This window comes from Lampris incognitus, chromosome 3 (assembly GCF_029633865.1).
Source record: "Lampris incognitus isolate fLamInc1 chromosome 3, fLamInc1.hap2, whole genome shotgun sequence".
Lineage (NCBI taxonomy): Eukaryota > Metazoa > Chordata > Actinopteri > Lampriformes > Lampridae > Lampris > Lampris incognitus.
In genome coordinates, this window is record NC_079213.1 from 9,860,827 (window position 1) to 9,882,682 (window position 21,856).

The following is a 21,856-nucleotide window of genomic DNA, read 5'->3' on the forward strand; positions in this document are numbered from 1 at the left end:
TTCTCAGCCTCAACAGAAGCAAAATGCAGGGGATGTGGGGGTGGGGGGTGGGAGATACACAAAACCATTCACAAGAAGTTCCAAAAAACCACCAAGCTTCAAGTTGAAAGGTGTGTGTGTGTGTGTGTGTGGAGGGGGGGGGAGCATGCATAAAGATCTTTGGGAAAAGCTTCAGTTCAAAACATATAAGGTTTATTCTACATCTTTAGTCGCTATGTTCACCTTATTTTTAATGAGACATTACATCGAGCAGAGAGAGAGAGAGCGAGAGAGGGAGAGAGAGAGAGAGAGAGAGAGAGAGAGAGAGCGATGGGGCTGGAATGTTGTGAAGGAAATCATAACAGTATTGTAAAAACTCCCAGAACTAAATCAACACTGAAGCAAGCACGAGAAATCACAATATGATAGAAGACACAATTGCTTTTTATCTCTACTTGAATTGAGTACAATACAAATAGAAAATAACGATTTTTTGTTTTCCACAGCGTGCAGCACGTTAATGCAACACTCGGAATACTATTCCTACTACACAGGTAATATCTAGTACATTCTAGTATACCAGTTGTTAAAGGTACTGTAAAACACAAGATAACCCCTTTTTTTTTTTTTTTTTTTTTGCCTGCTCTACAGGCAAGCCTTCTTGTAATTCATACGATGGCTTGGGCTCCGGAGAGCCGGGAATTTACCAGACCGGGATTTCTCGATGTTTTATCCCACCGAAAGAGAACGTAAAAAATCTTTTCAGAGTGGTTATGGTTCATCTTGCTGCTGATTTTCATTTCATCCACCGAGTGAATTGCACACGCTACAAGGCGACACGGGGGGGTCGGATGAGATGAGGGCGTGAGCTTATCTGCAATGGTACGGCTAAATGAACCGGCCTGGCCTGACCTGGCACGACGTGACGGTGGTTTCTACTGAACATCTAATTGGCGTGAGCGGGTCGCTGTACGACTATGCTACTGGTGATAAACTGTAGGCAGTGTTTCCACACCAACCCTGAAGCGGTGGATATGACTGAATAACGCCTTTCTGAAAATGATAAACTGTGTGTGAGGTCAATGTCCACTATTTTACCATATTCACTTCCATGCCATGTCCGAGTTGCTAGAATATTCATGTGGACTGATGACATTATCTATTGCAGGAGAGGAGGAGGAGGAGGGGGGGGGGTTGTGGGGCTGTGGTCACTCACACTCACACTCACACACACTCACACACACACACACAAGCATGCACACACTTAGAAAACGTTCACACGCTCACTCACAAACACACGCTTCCTCTTTAACGGGGGCGGGGCCTCTCTACTTCTTCCTGTAGTTGCCGAGCTGGATGGCGGAGCGGTCGAAGACGCAGCGGAAGGTGATGGGCTGGACCTCCCAGTACGGCACCGGGTTGCTGAACAGGCTGATGCCAGAGTACATCGCCTTCTTGGTGTTGAAGCCGGGGGGACAGAAGTCCTCTGTTCCCACAGCAGCGATCTTGTTAGCATGGAGATAGACCACCTGGGGAAGCCATTTGGACAGAGGGAAGTTTTGGCGCTTAAGACGGGTTCAGACACTGATGATACGTGGCTTTTTAAAATCTTTACGAAACTATTTAAACTTGTGAACTTGTTATACTGTCCCCTTTACGCACCTTTATTACATATACACCTTTATTCACATGATCTAATATATGCATCTATTTATATTTACAGTTCATATATACAAACATCCATATATGTACAATATATGTTTGCATATATATACATATATGTTTGTATACACACACACACATAAAACCATCCATCCATCCATTATCCAAACCGCTTATCCTGCCCTCAGGGTCGTGGGGATGCTGGAGCCTATCCCAGCAGTCACTGGGCGGCAGGAGGGGAGACACCCTGGACAGAACGCCAAGCTATCACACAGGGCCCACACACACACACACACACTCACACACACACACACACACATTCACACCTAAGGACAATTTAGTATGGTCGAGTCACCTGACCTACACGTCTTTGGACTGTGGGAGGAAACCGGCGCAGACACGGGGAGAACATGTAAACTCCACACAGAGGACGACCCGGGACGACCCCAAGGATGGGGTCGAAGGTCCTGGGCTCGAACCCAGGACCTTCTTGCTGTGAGGCGACCGCGCTAACCACTGCGCCACCGTGCCACCCCACATACAACCATATGCATATATATAAAACAATCATGTCATTTTATGTCATCCAAGTAGCTGATGTGAACAGTCTAATCTTGTATGTAATATGTATGTTACATAGTGTGTGTGTGTGTGTGTGTGTGTGTGTATATAAAATCCAGTGAGTCACGTAAATTCTTTATGAGACAATACAAGCCTGTTTCACGCCATAAGCAATCATCAGCTGTCTATATACACATATATATATACACATATATATATATATATATATATATATATATATGTATATATGTATATGTGTGTATATGTATATATATATATATATATGTGTGTGTGTGTGTGTATATGTATATATATATATATATATGTATATATATATGTGTGTGTGTGTGTGTGTGTAGATATATATATGCACACATATTGGGGGGGGGGGTTCTCAGACAACTACCCAACTATTCTGAGCCGTCCCGGTGGCTGCTCCACCCCCTCTGCTGATCCGGGGAGGGCTGCAGACTACCACACGCCTCCTCCGGTACATGTGGAGTCACCAGCTGCTTCTTTTCACCTGACAGTGAGGAGTTTCGCCAGGGGGAGGTAGCGTGTAGGATGATCACGCTATTCCCCCCCAGTTCCCCCTCCCCCCCTGAATAGGCGCCCCAACCGACCAGAGGAGGCGCTAGTGCAGCGACCAGGACACACACACACATCCGGCTTCCCACCCGCAGACACGGCCAACTGTGTCTGTAGGGACGCCTGACCAAGCCGGAGGTAACACGGGGATTTGAACCAGCGACCCCCACCCCAACCCCCATATATAAAAACTTAAATCCAATTGAAAATAAAGTCAAAAGCATAAATAGGGAACAATTAACTATCACCACTGACAGACCGGGGTGTTGATGAAACCACGTGGCTGGAATAACTCCCTGCTCGCACTCGCAGTGTGTATTCAGTTACAGATGAGCGACATCAGGACAGCAATAAACAAACAAACAAACAAACACATACATACATACATACATACACACACACATACATACATACATACATACATACATACATACATACATACATACATACATACATACATACATACATACATACATACATACATACATACATACATACATACATACACACACTCTTTTGCAGTGAATGCAGTCCTGTCTATACCTGGATGTACTTGTGATCAGGAAGGCCGGGGGGAACAGTCGCCAGGGCATTGTTGTCCAAGTGCAGCTCTCTCAGGTGGGGGACGTTGGCCAGCGTGCTGTTCTCCACAGAACTGATCTCATTGTAGCTCAGACCCAGCCTGCAAGACGAAACAGCCGGTAAGTGAAACAAAGAAGTGTTTGGAAGAAATATTACACACTGTATGAGCTTATGGTCCAACAAAAAAAAACAACTTCACACTAGCAGAGGGAGAGAATAAATCATGCCACAGAATTTACGGCAGTTAAATTATACCCAGATGTGATATTGGATCTAGACCCCAATAAATGACTTTTTCCATTTGCATTTAGGATACGATGGTTAAACTCTGTAGGGCAGCAAGGATCACACAGCCGGTGAAAATACTTCGTTCAATAGGGAAATAAATGAATGAACTCATTGTGGATCGGTGGGCTTAAACGCGTTTAAACAAATGAGCACATCTATAAACAGTCTCCCAGCTGCCGCTGAAGACATTACTGTGCTAGCCGCCTGCTTCACGTCAAGCAAAATATCCAGTAAAAGCCCCGTAAGCCCCTCGCCTCTTCAGTGTGAGCCACTTTCGCTGTGTTAACGTCACATCGGCTCTTTTTTAGCACGCCATTTGCCCCGCCACCTGCATGCTGACCTTAGTTTATACATATTTGATAGAGTAAAACAGCAATTTTGATCATCAACCCCCCTCCCCCCACAAAAAAACCCCAAAACAAAACACCTTTTAGGTCTGACTTTTCTCAAATCACTTCAAAAGGTACAGTAAATACCCCTTTAATGTGCCAATACTGCAAAGACAGCTGAAGACCACTGAAACCAGGGTGGAAACCAGGAGAGACGGTTGTTGCTGACAAGCTGAAACATTCAGCAAGTAAGAAACGGGAGAAAAGGGGACCTGGACTGAAAACAGGCAGTCGACCATATGAGAAGTCTCTTTACTTAGCCAAATTCTTCAGGCCCTTGAGGCTGTCGGCCGTCACTTTGGTGATCTTGTTGCTGTCGAGGTGCAGCTCAGACAGAGAGCTGGGCAGACCTGCAAACCCAACGCACACGGGGAAACAGTGAGAAACTACACAAGAAGATGCAGACACGGATTTCCTTTCATTTTGCTTTTCCTGCTTACTCAAGTGTGCTCTGTTCATTTAGAAACCCCCGAAATAAAAAATGGCCGAATGCACATTTGTACAGGGTCCATTTTGATCCGTGGTACTGGATCATCAGAGGGGACCTTTTCTATGTGGTCGATTAAACTGATGATCAAGTTTCAAAATTCAGTGGGACGATGGTGTCCCAAACACGCAGGCACATAAAAACAACGTATTCAGGTGCAGAGACAGAAATGAAGTTAAAGTTGGGACTAAACAGTCAAAACGGGTTCTGATGAAGAATGTTTAACAGACATTTTAGTCAAAATGTTCACCATGTTGGAATAAATCTGCTCTCAAACATTTAATTTAGTGTGTGGATCCGATTTCTCCAATTACCCCACTCTTCCCAGCCGTCCCGGTCGCCGCTCCTCCCCCTCTGCCGATCCGGAGAGGGCTGCAGACCACCACATGTCTCCTCCGATACGTGTGGAGTCGCCAGCCCTTCTTTTCACCTGACAGTGAGGAGTTTCACCAGGGGGACGTAGCGCGTGGGAGGATCACGTTATTCTCCCCAGCTCCCCCTCCCCCAAACTGGCGCCCTAACTGACCAGAGGAGGCACTAGTGCAGGGACCAGGACACATACCCACATCCGGCTCCCCACACACAGACACGGCCAGTTGTGTCTGTAGGGACACCTGACCAACAGTGGCGCCCCCAGAAATTTTTCATAGGGGGGGGCAAATGGGGCCACTGAAAATCTTGGGGTGGCACACCAAAACCAAAAGCCATGACTCAATTTCGGGAATTCTATGATGCTGTTGTAGTATACTAATGTATAGGCTAGTTGAAAACTGTCAATATGAGAGTTAAGAAAAATATACATTATTGATTTAAATAAACAGCACCTAATGTAAAATATCAGATAGAAGCACGTTATGCATAATCAGAAGCATATTCTGCATATACGACTCGTGGCTGGGGGGGGGGGCCAGCAGGGGGGCCAGGGATAGTATCAGGGTGGCCGTGGCCACCCCTTGGGGGCGCCACTGCTGACCAAGCCGGAGGTAACATGGGCATTCGAACCGGTGATCCCCGTGTTGGATAGGCAACAGAGTAGACCGCTACGCTACCCAGACACCCTTGTCAAACATTGTATGCATTAGTTTTAGCTATTTTTCTTGTAGCATGCACACTGTCTTAAGTGGGATGTTAAAAGGGAAACCGTCTGCCTGTTGATGTAAGCCTGTTGTTTCACAATATAGATTAGATACAGGATCTCCACCTTTGTTAAATGGACGGCATTTATATAACAATTTTGCTAGCCTAGCGACCACTTGAACCATTTTACAGTGTATGCCTCAATGTCACCCATTCACACACCCATTCACACACTGATGGTGGAGGCTGCCGTGCAAGGCGCCAACCTGTCCACCAGGAGCAGTTAGGGAATCAGTGTCTTGCTCAAGGACACTTCGACACACTCTCTGGAGGAGCCGGGGATTGAACCAGCGACCTTCTGATTATTAGACGACCCGCGCTACCTCCTGAGCCATGCTGCCCAAACGGTTATTGTCAAACGGTCATTTGGTTCTACTTTAAAATAAAGTGCAGATTAATTATCTGGGAGTGTCTTTCACCAAACTGCGACATCCAAATTAAATATTCGTGCAATGGCTCTTCATTACATTTATCCTTTTGCTAAATATGGCAGACACTGGTGGACTTAGCGATGTTTCACCCATTTCAATTGAAATGGGCCCTGTCCTCCCAAAGGACCGCCAACTGACATGCAGGATTTGAACAATTCACCTCCTTTTTTTTAAGTATATGTGCCGATCAGCCAAAACATTAAAACCCCGTGACAGGTGCCATTATAATGAGATAATCAGTGTTATTCACTGACCTGTCAGTGGTTTTAATGTTTTGGCTGATTGGTGCATATTGTGGGGAGCGAGCAGCTGTGGTTATTTCTTTGAAAGATGACACACAAGAACCATCACTAGTAGGCGCTCGGCTGACATCTGAGCCAACACTGGACTTGACTTTAACTGTCCAATACAGCAGCTAGCAAAGGTTCTTGTCACCAAGGAGGCCGAGGCTTCTCCTCGTTCCAAAGCAAAAATGTCATTGTTTAAGTTTTTAAATCAAGGGAATTGTTTGGATTATTTCTGTTAGCTCTCCGTGATGCTGAAAGTACACATAACGCATTTGACTTCAAGTCCAAACCAACTTGAATATTTGCTTTTTTTCCTTTTTTATGTTTTTTTTTTGTGTGCGGTAGGGCCCCACATTAGCTCTTGAAACGGGCTCCCAGATGCTTAAGGCCGCCTATGCTCCCAACACTAAGAGGCTGCCTAACAGATACTATGCTGTTCAATTTCTGTTGTCCCTCACTGAAGCCCCTCGATTTTCACTGCGGACCTGAATCCAAGTTTGCATTCTGGTGACAAACGCTGGTTGTTTTTGGCTGAGCCTGACTGGATATAAGGCGTGGACTAACCCATACCTCTTCATTTACAGTACAAAGTCTTTGTGGAAAAATATGTCAGAGATGTACCTTTGGGGATGTCGGTGATATTGGTGTCTGCAATACGGATGTAGGAGACCTTTTTCAGGTCAGCGAAGGCACCGGCCTCAATCCCTGAGCCCTTCAGGGGGTTGGACCCGAGCTCTGAAAAACACAACAAAAAAGGCAATGAAGGAAAATGGAAAAGCAGAAAGGAAAAAGAAATGGGAACAGAGTCAATGAGACAGATGGAGACAGAGAGACATACAACACCATTAGAAAATGTTAACCAGTGCATTTTCAGTACACCTCTTTTAAACTAAAGACAAGCAAGTGTACCTTTTTTCACTTTTGGTATACTTAAAGGTAAACTTTAGAACAGTAAACTTTTTGTACTTTTAATACACTTGCAGTATTTGTGCAAGTCAATGAAAAGTATACATTTCAGTCCCAAAAGTATACAGGTATGCTGTACATACACTTACAAGTATACTTATGTTAACTAGTGGGCCAATTTAGTTCCAAAGTGTAGCAAAATAGTGTACTTAAAAATATATATTTTAATTCCCCAAAGTCAGTATACCTGAGTATACTGTAAAAATGTACTTAGAGTGTACCTTTTTTTCAGGACAGCATTTATGGTGTGTTACAGGAATGTGGAGCGGAGTCAAGAATAAACTGTTTTTGGCAAGAGCATAGCAAACCTTTGAAACCCTGGGATTTGCTGCATTTGATTTCCTGATTTGTCATGGTGGGATCATGATTTCCTGATTTGTCATGGTGGGAGCATGATTTGTCATGATGTGATCATGATTCCTCAGTCACTGCTTTTTCGTTTCTCACTTTCCGTTCTGCTTTAATAGGGAGTAATGAAATTCTTAGTTCAAGGTGAACTGCGGTGACCTTGGTGACCGTTCCCTTCATTCAACACTGACTCCCGTCTGTCCTATGAGCTTTAAAAAATCAATAGGCTGTACATTACATTTCATCCATCCATTATCCAAGCTGCTTATCCTAATTAGGGTCGTGGGATGTTGGCGCCCATCCCAGCAGTCGCTGGGCGGAAGGCAGGGAGACACCCTGGACAGGCCGCCAGTCCATCGCAGGGCAGACACATTTACACCTTGGGACAATTTAGTGTGTCCGATTCACCTGACCTACATGTCTTTGGACTGTGGGAGGAAACTGGAGCACCCAGATGAAACCCATGTAGAGACGGGGAGAGCATGCAAACTCCACACAGAGGACGACCCGGGACAACCCCCAAGGTTGGACTACCCTGGGGTTCAAACCCAGGACCTTCTTGCTGTGAGGCAACAGCGGTAACCACTGCGCCGCCATGCCGCCATACACGGCATAGCGGCTGACACGTGGCGGCACATTCCATTTCATGCCCAAATAATTTCCGGATCCAACTTTGTTCCAGTCCAATGTGAAAATACAGAGTGGTGTAAAATAAAAGCCTTTAAGTGAAGTGAAGTCAATTTCATTTGTATAGCCCAATATCACAAATTACAAATTTAACTATGCCCAACTCAAATATTAACTTTTCCCCTTTGAGGATTGGTCTTTTATGGCATTTCTATATTAGTTGAGGTGGATTCTGATCAGTTTTGAAGCTGCAATAATAAATCATTAGCAACTGTTAGCTTAGCATAAGCTGTATCCCCCTGTCGTCTACCAGCGAGTCAGTAAATCACCTCCTCACCATGGTTGATAGTAAAGTGGTTCTTAAAAAACAATCCACTAACATGTTACGATATGTAGTAAGCTCATCGTATGTCATTTCCACTTCTATAACTCAATAATCTTAGAAGCAGAATGACTGACAAACAGGATCCAAAAAACCTATTCCTTTTAGGACTAGTGTATCCTGATAGTCTGAGAACCCTGAAATGTAGAAGTCTATGGGGTCCACTAGTCTACATAAACCTGTCAACCAAACAATCCAATACTCTGATAGGAAAGGATCCCACACCCTTTGAAGACATATCTGATGCCTCGATCCTGGAGCAGCATATCAAGACCTTAATTTATGGGCTTTTACCCAAGACAAATGTAAGTTTTGTCTTGGGGGTCAGTGCCAAAGCTTTCAGTTGGCCACCATTTTTACCTTCTAAATTACTGAAAATCCTGTTGTTTCTTTTCTGATTGGCCCTTTTTTCCTCTGGAACCAGAGGTCTGCTGGGGAAGAGATGAGTTTTCAGACTGCACACTGAGCGAAGCCAAGGAAGCAGATGGTCAAATAATCCCAGATATTTTCCAATGTAAAACACAGAGAAGCAGGTACTGCTTCGGAGACGTATATTAACTTATTAATGCCCCTTGCACACGCGCCCATGCACACGCGCGAGCACACACACACACACACACACATACACACAAAGTGTGTCCACACCATCATGAAGTCTTGTCTCCACTGTGAACCTCATGAATCAAACTTTCCTTCTATCCCCTGAAGGCAGTCACTGGCAGGCCACCAACTACAAACAGACTGTAATTTACCACTGGCAAACTGTACACTGACACAGTACTGTGTGCCTTCCAAAGATGCCTCTACTACTTCTATGCCACATGAATATCCTTTGTATTGTTTATACAGTTGGAGTTATTTCTTTTTGAGACAAATTAACCCTCCCCCAATCCTTGGTGGCATTTGCTGAAGTAAAGGAAGTAAAGGCGCGGGTCTCATAGCATCTGAAAGTTGCTTTTAGTGTTTGTTTTAACCACTGTAGACAGCCACATGGGAAGGATTCCCCACATGCAGGATAATACGGTGAGCAATGCACTTTTAAGTATATTTCAGTGTACTTGTATTTACTTCGACGTAAAACCACTGATTTAGACAGCTGTTCCCCAACCACCGGGCCACGGACCGGGACCGGTACCGGTACCGGGCTGCAAAGCATTTGCTACCAGGCCGTGAGGCAAAGATATGATTCGGCAAAAAAAAAGAACACTTGAATAAGAAAAATATAAGATTAGAGGCTATTTGTGTGGTAATTATGTTGAGCTTGGCACGGTCTGTCTGTGCTGCACCTCTCCTCACCATTCCCTGTCATGCCCACAACAGTATGAAGATACTGATGTTCAACTTGAGTACTTGACTAATGCAACGCACCCGAGGTCATCAGTCGGTCATCACCCACTTACATACTTGCTGTGCGTGTTGCAACTAGCTAGCTGCCATCAGTAAAAATCAAACATTGCTCGAGAGTTTCTTCACAAGAGGTAGGGGAGATAAACAGTCTACCGATGATGATAACGCAGAGACAGCAGAGGCTGAGACTGCAAAAAAAAAAAAAGAGAGAGAAAAAAAAGAAAGCTTCCTTCAAAAGGAAATACGAATAGTCGTACCTAAAATATGACTTTATTGTTGCCCTATGATGGCCTGGCGGCCTGTCCAGGGAGCCAGGGTGTCTCCCCGCCTGCTGCCCAGTGACTGCTGGGATAGGCTCCAGCATCCCACAATCCCGATTGGGATAAGCGGCTTGGATAATGGATGGATGGATGTGACTGAAGACTCGCATGTCATGACCGTCTTGAGTCCAGGGCTCGCACCCTTTCAGTGATACTGGTGAGATGCAATGTGTTTCACACGTTCACGCGAGGAAAATACATCCTGTTTGTTTAATATCCAAACATTACTTAAATGTTATAATGCCATTTACTTATATACCCAACCTACACTGGAATATTGTCAATATTAAACTGGTATTCTGTGCAAAAAGGGTTGGGGACCCCTCATTTAGACCATTATACAATCTAATGGTATCCCTAAAAGCTGTGACCAGGTTATGCTTCTTGTTGTGTTAGGTGGTACAAATATGGTTTGTTGAAGCAACGCAACACGTATACACAGATATGTTATTTGTGCAGAATACAGTATATCTAAATACAACTGTACCACTTCATCGTGTTTTGCATGGACAGTACAATAAAGACCAACAAAGCCCATGATCGTAACATCAGCCCCCCCCCCTTTTCTCCCCAATTGTATCCGGCCAATCACCCCACTCTTCTGAGCCGTCCCGGTCACTGTTCCACCCCCTCTGCTGAGCCGGGGAGGGCTAGAGACTCACTACCACATACCTCCTCCGATACTTGTGGAGTCGCCAGCCGCTTCTTTTCACCAGACAGTGAGGAGTTTCACCAGGGGGACGTAGCGTGTGGAGGATCATGCCATTCCCCCCAGTTCCCCCTCCCCCCAAACAGGTGCCCCAACTGACCAGAGGCGGCGCCAGTGCAATGACCAGGCAGCAACCCACCAGGACACATACCCACATCTGGCTTCCCACCTGCAGACACGGCCAGTTGTGCCTGTAGGGACGTCCGACCAAGCCGGAGGTATCACGGGGATTCGAACCGGCGATCCCTGTGGTGGTAGGCAACGGAATAGACCGCCACGCCACCGGGACGCCCTTATAACACCAGTTTTAACCAAAGACCTTCCTCGCCACTATTAGTTCATTAAAACTTACACCACTGTACTATCTTGGCTATTCTGGTGCAGAAAATCCAATTATATGCAAATACTGTATGACCCAGGCACAATACCATGCTCAAACCCATGTGGTTCACCAACGAGCGTGGGCCATATAACAACTTCCTAAAACAAACATTTACATACACACTCCATCCAGGAAGCATCTGGTTATTTCCTTACCCATGACGATGACATGGGACAGGCCCTGGAAGGAGGCCTTCTTGATCTTGGTGATCTCGTTCTCGTGTATGCGGAGCTCCTGCAGGCTCTTGGGCATGTTGGCTGGCAGGTCCTTCAGCATATTCTTGGACAGGTAGAGGCGCTGCAGCTTGGTCAGGGGGCTGAGGGCCTTGGCATGGATGGTGGTGATCTTATTGTTCACCAGGATCAGGGCCTACAGCAGAGATAAGCAAGGCAGAATGGCGAAGGTGAGCTGCAGGTATGAAGATCATTCCTTCATCCCCTATTCCAGTTTAATTCAGGGTTACCGAGGGTCTGGAGCCTCACCACCAGAAGATGGACAGAAGCTGGGGTTACACCCCTGTAAAGCTGTCAGATCCATCAAAGACCTAAAAATAATATCGATGCTTTTATTTCAAGGTGAACTATGCTTAAAATGACCGTTGTTCGGATTTGGCTCCTCAAATAAAAACACTCTTCGGTGAGCAAATATTTCCAATTCTTGTAAGTACAGCCGGTATTCCAAACTTTTGTGTGGGCAGTCAAGACGGAGGGCAAGGTTCAGTCCAACACCGTGGTTCAAACATGATTTAATTTCAGTGAAATCTCCCTCCCACCACTTTCCCCTGTCATGCATGCAGACGGGAGGAAATGTGAGGTATGTGGTGCGTCGCCCTTGAGAAGCCAATTACATTACATTGGAAACAACTCTGACTGTCAGACAGAGGTATTTATGGCGAGCAAGAAAGTTATACGAGTTCAGCGGCGTGAGGCGGTAAGGCCTCTGGGTGAATAGTTTCCATGCACCTGGGACCTGGGGGAGTGCTGGTGCAGCTGAGACTCAAAGTTTCTGTATCATAAACACGGGAGGGGGAGGACATTATGCAAAGCTGAATGGATGGCGAACAGTCCCTTACGTTTCCAGAGCTGTATAAGACGCCGTCGGGTTACGCTTTTCATTGTATTAGGTGCAAAGTGGTTTGGTAGCGCAACGCAACGCAACACAACAGGAATGCATACACAAACATGATATGTGTGCAGAATATCTATTCAAAATAGAATTTTATATAAAATCTTATTTTTTATCATATTTTTTATCAACATTTATTTTCCACATATAAAATTTATCCACTTGATCATGTTTTGCATGGTAAGCACAATAAGAACAAAGCACATGATTATGACTTCAGTTTTAAACAAAGACTGGTGTGACAGAGGAAGATGCAGAGGACAGGAAGAGACGGAAACGGATTATCTGCTATGGCGCCCCCTAAAGGGAGCAGCTGAAAGTAGTAGTGGTAGTAATAGAAGTAGTAGTAGTAGCATAAGTTATCAACTTTTTACTGTAAACCAGTTTGATCAATGCTTTATATGTGTAAAATCAAAGTTTACAAGCCTACTATTTAAACTTTAGGGAGCCTGCAAGTGTTAGAACAGCTGGAGGGGGGGGGGACTTCTTACATGGAGGCCCTTGAGGTTCTTGAAGTCGTTCTCTTTGATCTCGGTGATCTTGTTGTTCTGCAGATCCAGCAGAGTGGTGTCGTCTGGGATGTCCTCAGGAATCTTCTTCAGACCTGACCACAAACAGAAGCGAGGGAGGCAGCTTAGATCCTAACTCAGAAACCGTTCTCGAGAAACAACACTGACTCCACAGGATGGCCACACAAACACAAAACGGACGATCTCAGAACAGCCAAAGTAAGAAGTAACGGATCGAGGGGTTTCAGGGGATGGTGCGGGTTCTTCTCTACGGTCGGCAATAAGCAACAACTGACAATGTGACAAAAAGGACAAATCTCTAGATTACGAATTTCTGTTACGCAGGATCCAGACATCTGCTTGGTAAGAAACATTAACATGATTATACACAGATCTGGAGAATACTGATCTATGCAGGTGGTTTTAAACACTGCATATATCAGAACACTAAAATCTTACGATGAAGTCAAACTCTTTATACTACCAGTAATTTATTATATGATTATTAGATTAAAGGTTGTTTTTGAGTGTGTGTGAGTGTGTGTGTGTGTGTGTGTGCACATGTATATATGTGAGTGCAGGCATGCACACATGCATGCACATATATCTGCATGTTTATTATGTGCACACACACACACGTGTTAGTCTTCCCATGTGAATCTGAATCAGGTCCAGAAGAGTTGACAGTTCTCTGTGCTGTGCAGCAGCTGTGCACGCTGGCTGGTAGAAAATAGAGTTTGCGGCCGAGTGTGACTGACAGTCCTGGTTGCGGCGGCAAGAGGTTAACCACAGCGTGACCTCAACAGGAAACGGACTGAAACTGGCCGCCTGTTGGGCTCCAGCTGCCTTTTGACCGTTGGTTGGAGTTTTTGATTTTTAAAGACTTCAATTGGCTCTACAGTCTGTCTGCACCATGTTGCGGTTGAGCAGTGTTGTGATGATGTTGTCCGCCGAAGACCCACAGTCCAGAAAATCTGATCTGCCGACCTCCTGAAATGACTTCTGGCCATATTTGTCAAACTCAAACTAATTCCCCACCACCCCCCGTGAAAACAGCCTTCCACAAAACCGCACATGCAATGACAAGCACCGAAAGCCCGAACTCTTCTGAGGCTAACCAGTTAAGCCGACGCCATGTTGACTTGGGCGTTCATGCAACATCTCCAGTTCAAATCCAGCCGAAGGCCTGTGTTGTAGTATGTCAATCTTTGACCTCACGCGCCATTTTTTTTTAAATTTTCCCCCCTTTTTCTTCGAATTGTACCTGGCTAGTTACCCCACTCTTCCAAGCCGTCCCGGTTGCTGCTCCACCCCTTCTGCCGATCCGGGGAGGGCTGCAGACTACCACATGCCTCCTCCCATACATGTGGAGTCGCCAGCCGCTTCTTTTCACCTGACAGTGAGGAGTTTCACCAGGGGGATGCAGCGTGTGGGAGGATCACGCTATTCCCCCCCAGTTCCCCCTCCCCCACGAACAGGCGCCTGGACCGACCAGAGGAGGCGCTAGTGCAGCAACCAGGACCCATACCCCCATCCGACTTCCCACCCACAGACACGGCCAACTGTGTCTGTAGGGACGCCCGACCAAGCCGGAGGTAACACGGGGATTCGAACCAGCAATCCCTGTGTTGGCAGGCAGTGGAATAGACTGCTGCGTTACCTGGACTCTCCACTTTACTATCCAAAAAAAAAGAAAAAAGAAATTTAATTCTTTGAGGAGTGCTATGAATTGCACAGACACCGAGAGATACTGAACAATGATCGAGGGCGCACAATCAACCTCACGACAAGAACAAGAGAAAAGGTCAAGTTGAAGTCATAGGGCAAAAGCCAAATTGTGCGCCTCATGATGACATTCCAGTAGGGCCATATGACTGTTTTTCTGTGCTGCAAGGCACACATGGTGGAAATTGACCTTAAAACTAATTTCCTTTGGAGTCATTCAGTCACCGCATACCTGGACATTGAGCTCATGCTAAATGTCTTTTTCTTTCTTCTCTGGGACTTCAATACGGTCCGTCATCTGTGCTCTGAGGCAGAAAAGGGCATCTATTCTATAACGCTGGCATTATGCAAGTGTTTTGTCAGCTGGCTAGTGTTGTGGGATTGAGCACAGGCAAATGGAAAGGCTTCACGGTATATAGCGTATTTTGTTTTGTGTCAGAGTCACAAAAATTGGCAATTTACATTTCAGCGGAAGAGCTGTGATAAACTGTTTAGCTGTATGAGGAAGACGCTCGTTGCCTCTGAGAGGTGCTCTCGACTGTTTCTACTTGACTCACACAAACTTTTTTTTTTCTTTCGGTCAAATCAGCACTTCGGTCAATTTTTCCATCCCCGCTGAGAGAGATCCTCAACGTCTCCCAGCTGTTCATGGCCACCACCCTCAGTACAAGTGCAGCTCCTGCATTAACACTTACCCTTCCTATCTTAACTGTTTGTCCTTCACATTTCTCACGCCGTATCTCGGGCAAATACATTTTACATATGGCAAATATCATCCCTCCATCTTTTGCCCCCCCCCCTCCTTTGCTTTTTTGAGAGAGGCTGAATCTGGAGGAAACAGTTTACAACATGTTGGTAGGTGTGCAAACTACATCACATAAGTAAAGAAGGGGGTGGGGGGGGGGAGGTCAGAGATCTATGACTTCTGGTGTCGAAAAGGCAAGGAGTTGTTTAGTCTCCAAGGCTTTTAACCATATGGCCGACATACTTTCCTAACACGTAAAGCATTTGGACAGGAAGTCTGGTCACGCACTGAACATCGTCCATGTGACGTCTAATTTTCTTTCAGTTTCGGCTTCCTCATTCCAGGTGTCTCCAAACCACACAGGAGTGTGGAACACCCGGCTGTTAGAGCACCCCTTAACACTGGCCAAGACAAATGCCCAATCACGTGACTCATGACAAGTACTACTGTCATGATGTTTCGGTATAAAAGGACTTCTAAGGGGCATCCCAGGTGGTGTGGTGGTCTATTCCGCTGCCTACCAACACGGGGATCGGTGGTTCGAATCCCCATGTTACCTCTGGCTTGGTCGGGCATCCCTACAGGCGCAATTGGCCGTGTCTGCGGGTGGGAAGCTGGATGTGGGTATGTGTCCTGGTTGCTCCACTAGCGCCTCCTCTAGTCAGTTGGGACGCCTATGTGGGGTGGGGTGGGGTGGGGGGGGTACTGGGGGAATAGCGTGATCCTCCCACGCCCCTACATCCCCTTGGCGAAACTCCTCACTGTCAGGTGAAAAGAAGCCACTGGCGACTCCACATGTATCCGAGGAGGCATGTGGTAGTCTGCAGCCCTCCCCGGATCGGTAGAGGGGGTGGAGCAGCAAAGGGGACAGCTCGGAAGAGTGGGGTAGTTGACCGGCTACAATTAGTGAGAAAAAGGGGGAACCCCCCCCCCCAAAAAAAAGGACTTCTATAAAATAGATAGCATAATGTCAAGTTACTGTTGAGTCAGAATGATTTTTTTTTTCTGGATTTTTCCCTCCCTTTTTCTCCCCCGTTGTAGCCGGCCGATTTCCCCATTCTTCCGAGCTGTCCCAGTCACTGCTCCACCCCGCCTCTTTTCACCTGACAGTGAGGAGTTTCACCAGGGGGACGTAGCATGTGGGTGGATCACACTATTCCCCCGTTTCACCCCCCCCTCCTCTGAACAGGCGCCCCGACCAACCAAAAGAGGCGCTAGAGCAGCGTCCAGGACACATACCCACATCCGTCTTCCCACCCGCAGACACGGCCAATTGTGTCTGTAGGGATGCCCGACCAAGCCGGAGGTAACACGGGGATTCGAACTGGCGATCCCCATGTTAGCAATGGAACAGACCATCACGCCACCCGGACACCCCCACTCTGAATGATTTAATGTGAGATCATTCAGTCTCACAGAGCTCTACATCTCATACTGATAGAGAAAGTCCTCTGGGACGGTCAGCTTCATGAGTCACTGTCTTGGCAGAAGACATACGGGAAAAGTTGGACCTGCAAGATGGCTGCACCTATTGTAGTCACTTCTCATCCATGGTTCTGTCTGAAAGCAAAGTGATCGGGCTATCAAGCATGTGAGTAACCCTGGACTGGTGGCGCCTTGTTTTCAGCACATCCAGGCATTAATGTAACTTCCTGTCCTTGTGCCGGCCCGGGTTGCGAGTTTGAAAGGGGAGCTGGAGCAGACTATTGCTGCTCTGACACTGTCAGAGGTCCGATTTACCCCACGAGGCTTCGGCAAGTCTGGATGTCTTTCCTGTTTTGTTTTGTTTGTTTGTTTTTTCCTCACAGCACATATAAGTCGCATGTGAATTGGCATGTATACACACACACACATTTTTCCTATACTTGTCAGGACCCTCATTGTTTACATTCATTCCCAAGCCTTTAACCCTAACCTTCACGTCTAACACTAACCCCTACCCTAACAATAACCCTAAACCCTAACCTAAACCATAAACCCAAGTCCTAACCCTACAATACAGCCTTAGAGAAGCGAGGATCGGACAAAATGTCCTCGTTTTGCAAAAAAGTCCTGTCCTCACTCTTATGGTTAAAAACGTCAATTGATCCTCACAAATATAGCTAAAAAAGAAAGCACACACACACACGCACACACGAACAAATCAGTGTTTGTAGTGGAACACAGTAAAAATGGTACAATCGACAACAGACAGAGAAGTTAATATGGAAAAACTGCTGATTCTGTGGTTTCTGGGTAAAAATCACACTTCTGAACGGCTGTGGTTTGGAACTGTGAGGCCAACATACAGTAAACTGTTGCAGTAACAGTGCTTCTCCAGCAGAGCTGGCACAGGTATTCACGTCTTCTTTCGGATCTCGAGCAGCTTTTTCCCCGTCCGGTGTTGTTGCTGTAGCCTTGCCAGCGCCAGAGCCCGCCGAAAAAAAGAAGGCACCCAGAAAAAAAAGTTCCAGCTCTGCAACAGCCAGGGCGATGGTGAGCAGACCTCCTCGCTTCCTTACCGTGGCCCCGCTGTGTGTGCGTGCACGCATGTGCGTGCGCGTGCTAGTGTGCACATTTGCATAGATGCCAGCAGGTCTGGAGAACAGATGCGGGCTCCGGGCCAAGGGGGCCAGTGCTGTAGATGGGAATCCAGGGCTGGAGCTCTCTCTCCTGGGAGAGGCTGCTGCTTATTGGGGCCCTGGCTGGACCAGTGAGGTAATGGAACTAACTTTTTCCTGAACATCACTCTCTCCAGCTGTCTGTCTGTCTGACCTGTTTGTCTGTCTGCCTGTCTATCGGTCTGTCTGTCTGTCTGTCTGTCTATCTGTCTGTTTGTCCACCCGTCCACTGCTCTAACCACCAGGACGTTTTGTCGGTATTGGTCTACCTGTTTGACTGCTGACATGTTCAGCTTACCGCTCACACCCCCATTCATCAAACTGTGTTACCATCCAACACTTTTAACGCCAATTTTGTCACTTTGAACGAAAAAAAAAAGGCTTGATGGGGGCGTCCCGGTAGTGTGGCGGTCTATTCCGTTGCCTACCAACATGGGGATCGCCGGTTCGAATCCCCGTGCTACCTCCGGCTTGGTCGGGCGTCCCTACAGACTCAATCGGCCATGTCTGCAAGTGGGAAGCCGGATGTGGGTATGTGTCCTGGTCGCTGCACCAGCGCCTCCTCTGGTCAGTTGGGGCGCCTGTTCGGGGGGGGCGGGGTAATAGCGTGATCCTCCCACACGCTACGTCCCCCTGGCCAAACTCCTCACTGTCAGGTGAAAAGAAGCGGCTGGCGACTCCACATGTATGGGAGGAGGCATGTGGTAGTCTGCAGCCCTCCCCGGATCGGCAAAGGGGTTGGAGCAACGACCGGGACGGCTCGGACAAATGGGGTAATTGGCCGGGTACAATTGATGGGAAAAAGGGAGGAAAAACAAAAAACAAAAGGCTTGATGGAGACGGCAAATATCAAATAAAGTGCCCATATCTTGTAGAAGATTTCACGCTGGCTCGAGGTGGATAAACTTCGCTTGATTAGAAGAAATGCAATGAACTGCAATGGAAGTGTGTTTCTTCATCTTAACAGTAAGGGGGGGGGGGTAACTACGTCCAGGGTTACAGATCTGATGGAAATGCATCTTAATTTCCATGAGGGTTTTTTTCCCCTTTCACCATATTCAATCATTTATTTGTTTGAGATCTATTCGAGGGTTGTTTTGAAACATGGCTGCTGACTTACTCTTCCGCTCCAGTGTTCGTACTCACACCTTTCTTGAGCGCCTCTTTTCTACCTGTCTTGTTTAACGGCTGGACGCCAGCACCAGCAAACTCCTTACTATCCCAGTACGTTAATTTTCCTCTCTTTTTTTGCCTTATTTCTGTCTTTCTCTTTCAGCTTGACCCATTGTTTCTCCCACTTTGTCTCCCTCTCTCCCTCTCCCTCTCCTTCCAGCTGGCATCCTTCCCTCTCAAAACACTGCCTTACAACTAACATGGGTCAGGGACTTTCCATGGCACAACTTCTGAGATGACTCAAGCTGCTGTTTATACCGAAAACCAAATTACATAAACCAGCCTGATCACTTTTAAAACACCGAGGAGGACAAACGTCGGTGTTTCTCAGCTGTCTGGAAGCGAACCACAGACTAATCAGTCCTAGCCAAATCAGCCCCCGCGGTTGAAGCGCTACACACAATCTAAGTTTCGCTGTTTCAATCACGACTGTTCAAACCGGGACAAGGTCAGGACTTTCCGAGGCCCGGACTAGACTTTGAGCGGTTGTCGCCGGAGAAAACAATTAGGAAAATGAGAAAAGCGCCCAGGTTGGGTTCAAACGGTGTAATTATCACAGAGAATGGAAGCAAGGTTGGCGGCATCTGCGAGCGTTTAGCATGCACCGCAGCAATGTACTCCGGAGGAATTAAACAAGGCGAATGTGGGCGGATTAAAACGATTGCGGCCTCGGGACGCCCCTACGGCCACGGGTGGACGGAGCAGACACCTCCGTCTGGAACCGTGAAGACAGTCCTTGTAAAAATCAGTGATCGTCCCTTTCCTCTGAAAACAAGGATATGACTCAGCCCAGTAAAACAACGGCGCTGTCAGATGAGTTTCTGCTCAGCTCAGTCTGCTCAGGATCCAGACAGGAGCAGCAAATGCACACAGGGTTGTGCAGCAGCACGGTTGTAAAATGGACGTGACCTAATAAAACGGACGAATCTTGCTCACAAATGTGGAAATGGAGCTTGTTTCATTATGTCGACACATTGGGAATTAAGTTATGGGGACACATCCTGATGGTCCATCTTTTCAAAATGTGCATCGTCTGCTCTGAAAGGTCCCAGAACTCCAAATAAACTGTATTCAATGAAACCAAACATTTACCTTCTGAAAAAAAAGCTCATAATTGCTGCCATATGATGTTTTTAAGCCTGACATATTATTTGGTCATCCCTCTGCTGAATTATAAGTTTTAGTACACTATAAAGTATAGTGTACTCGTGGCCAGTAGTACAGTAGGTCAAAGGTCGGTGTGCATAAAGTACTATGCTGTGCTCAGAATAAAAAGGTCCGCTTGTTGACCCCCCCCCCCCGTTCTAGTAGACTGACTACGTCCCTGTACCTTGGTTTTGCATGCAATTCCCTCACTCTCACCCTCCTTTCTTCTCTGTATTATCTGGCAAACCTCTTTTCTTTATGTCTTCCATGACACACCATAATCCGCACAAGCTCTTTGATGTGAAGGGTATTGGATTACCAAGATCGGAGCACTGGACCACGCGGAGGTGGCACTGGCAGCGGAAGGGGCATCTGGCTCCCACGGGCCCTGCGGGGGAATACACTTCTGGTATTGTGACCACGTCAGGGAGCCCGGAGCCCGCCTCGTCCTCCATCGTGAAGTCCAGAACGCCAGACTGGCGGAAGGGCAGCGCCCAGCAGGCGGTGACCAGGAGCAGGGAGAGACAGGCCGACCTCATGGTTTAGCTAACGGGGGAGCCTGGCGGGAAGAGAAGAGATAACAAGGATTAGGGTGGACATATTTCACATTTGATCTTTAGGTTTTGAGCCGGATTACTCATCGGTTTTCCCGTGGGTTCGGAAATGACATTGCAGCATGTGTCCCGCAGCCTGCTGAGATTTATGTTGGTACAGAAGGAGAGTAGGTGAAATGCTCAGGAGGTAGACTTGAAACAACGCAGGACTAATGAGTAAGACAGTGACAGAAACCATTAACGGGACGGTGAAGTCACATTTAAAATGCCGCAGTGAAATAAGAGAGTGAGAATATAAAAAGAAAAGCTTGACAGAGGGAAGGAGACCGCATGAGGCACAGAAGTAGAGAGACAGATTTAAGTTCAGAGTGGGGGAAGAATAAAGGTGACAGGTAGGAGCCAGGGGCTAGAAGACAAAGTATTTGGGTGGTGTTGTTTTTGTGGGAGTGGTTGAATAATCACCTATTTAAGTGGTCAGCTTGAGTCAAAGGTAAAAGAGGAAGGGTTTAAAGAGAGTTAAAGGAGCATTACGCAACAGTGCACCACCCTTAAAGTGACATAATATTAATGTTGCTTTAGATTTTTTTGTTGTTGATTTTTCCGCCTTTTTCTCCCCGATTGTATCCGGCCAATTACCCCACTCTTCTGAGCCGTCCTGGTCACTGCTCCACCCCCTCTGCCGATCCGGGGGAGGGCTGCGGACTACCACATGCCTCCTCCCATACACGTGGAGTCAACAGCCGCTTCTTTTCTCCTGACAGTGAGGAGTTTCACCAGAGGGATAGGGTGTGTTGGGAGGATCACGCT

At 46.8% G+C, this 21,856-nt stretch overlaps 1 protein-coding gene across 1 annotated transcript; it reads right to left on the bottom strand.

The window, feature by feature from the left end:
• Positions 1 to 405: 405 nt before the first annotated feature.
• Positions 406 to 21,075, bottom strand: dcn (decorin). The gene is made up of 7 exons (XM_056275769.1): positions 20,815 to 21,075; positions 13,089 to 13,201; positions 11,628 to 11,841; positions 7,013 to 7,126; positions 4,306 to 4,399; positions 3,334 to 3,472; positions 406 to 1,508 (listed from the first exon to the last, which is right to left on the bottom strand). Exons 1-7 carry the CDS (start codon positions 21,032 to 21,034, stop codon positions 1,308 to 1,310), a joined length of 1,095 nt encoding a protein of 364 aa, XP_056131744.1. The 5' UTR covers positions 21,035 to 21,075; the 3' UTR covers positions 406 to 1,307.
• Positions 21,076 to 21,856: the final 781 nt, after the last annotated feature.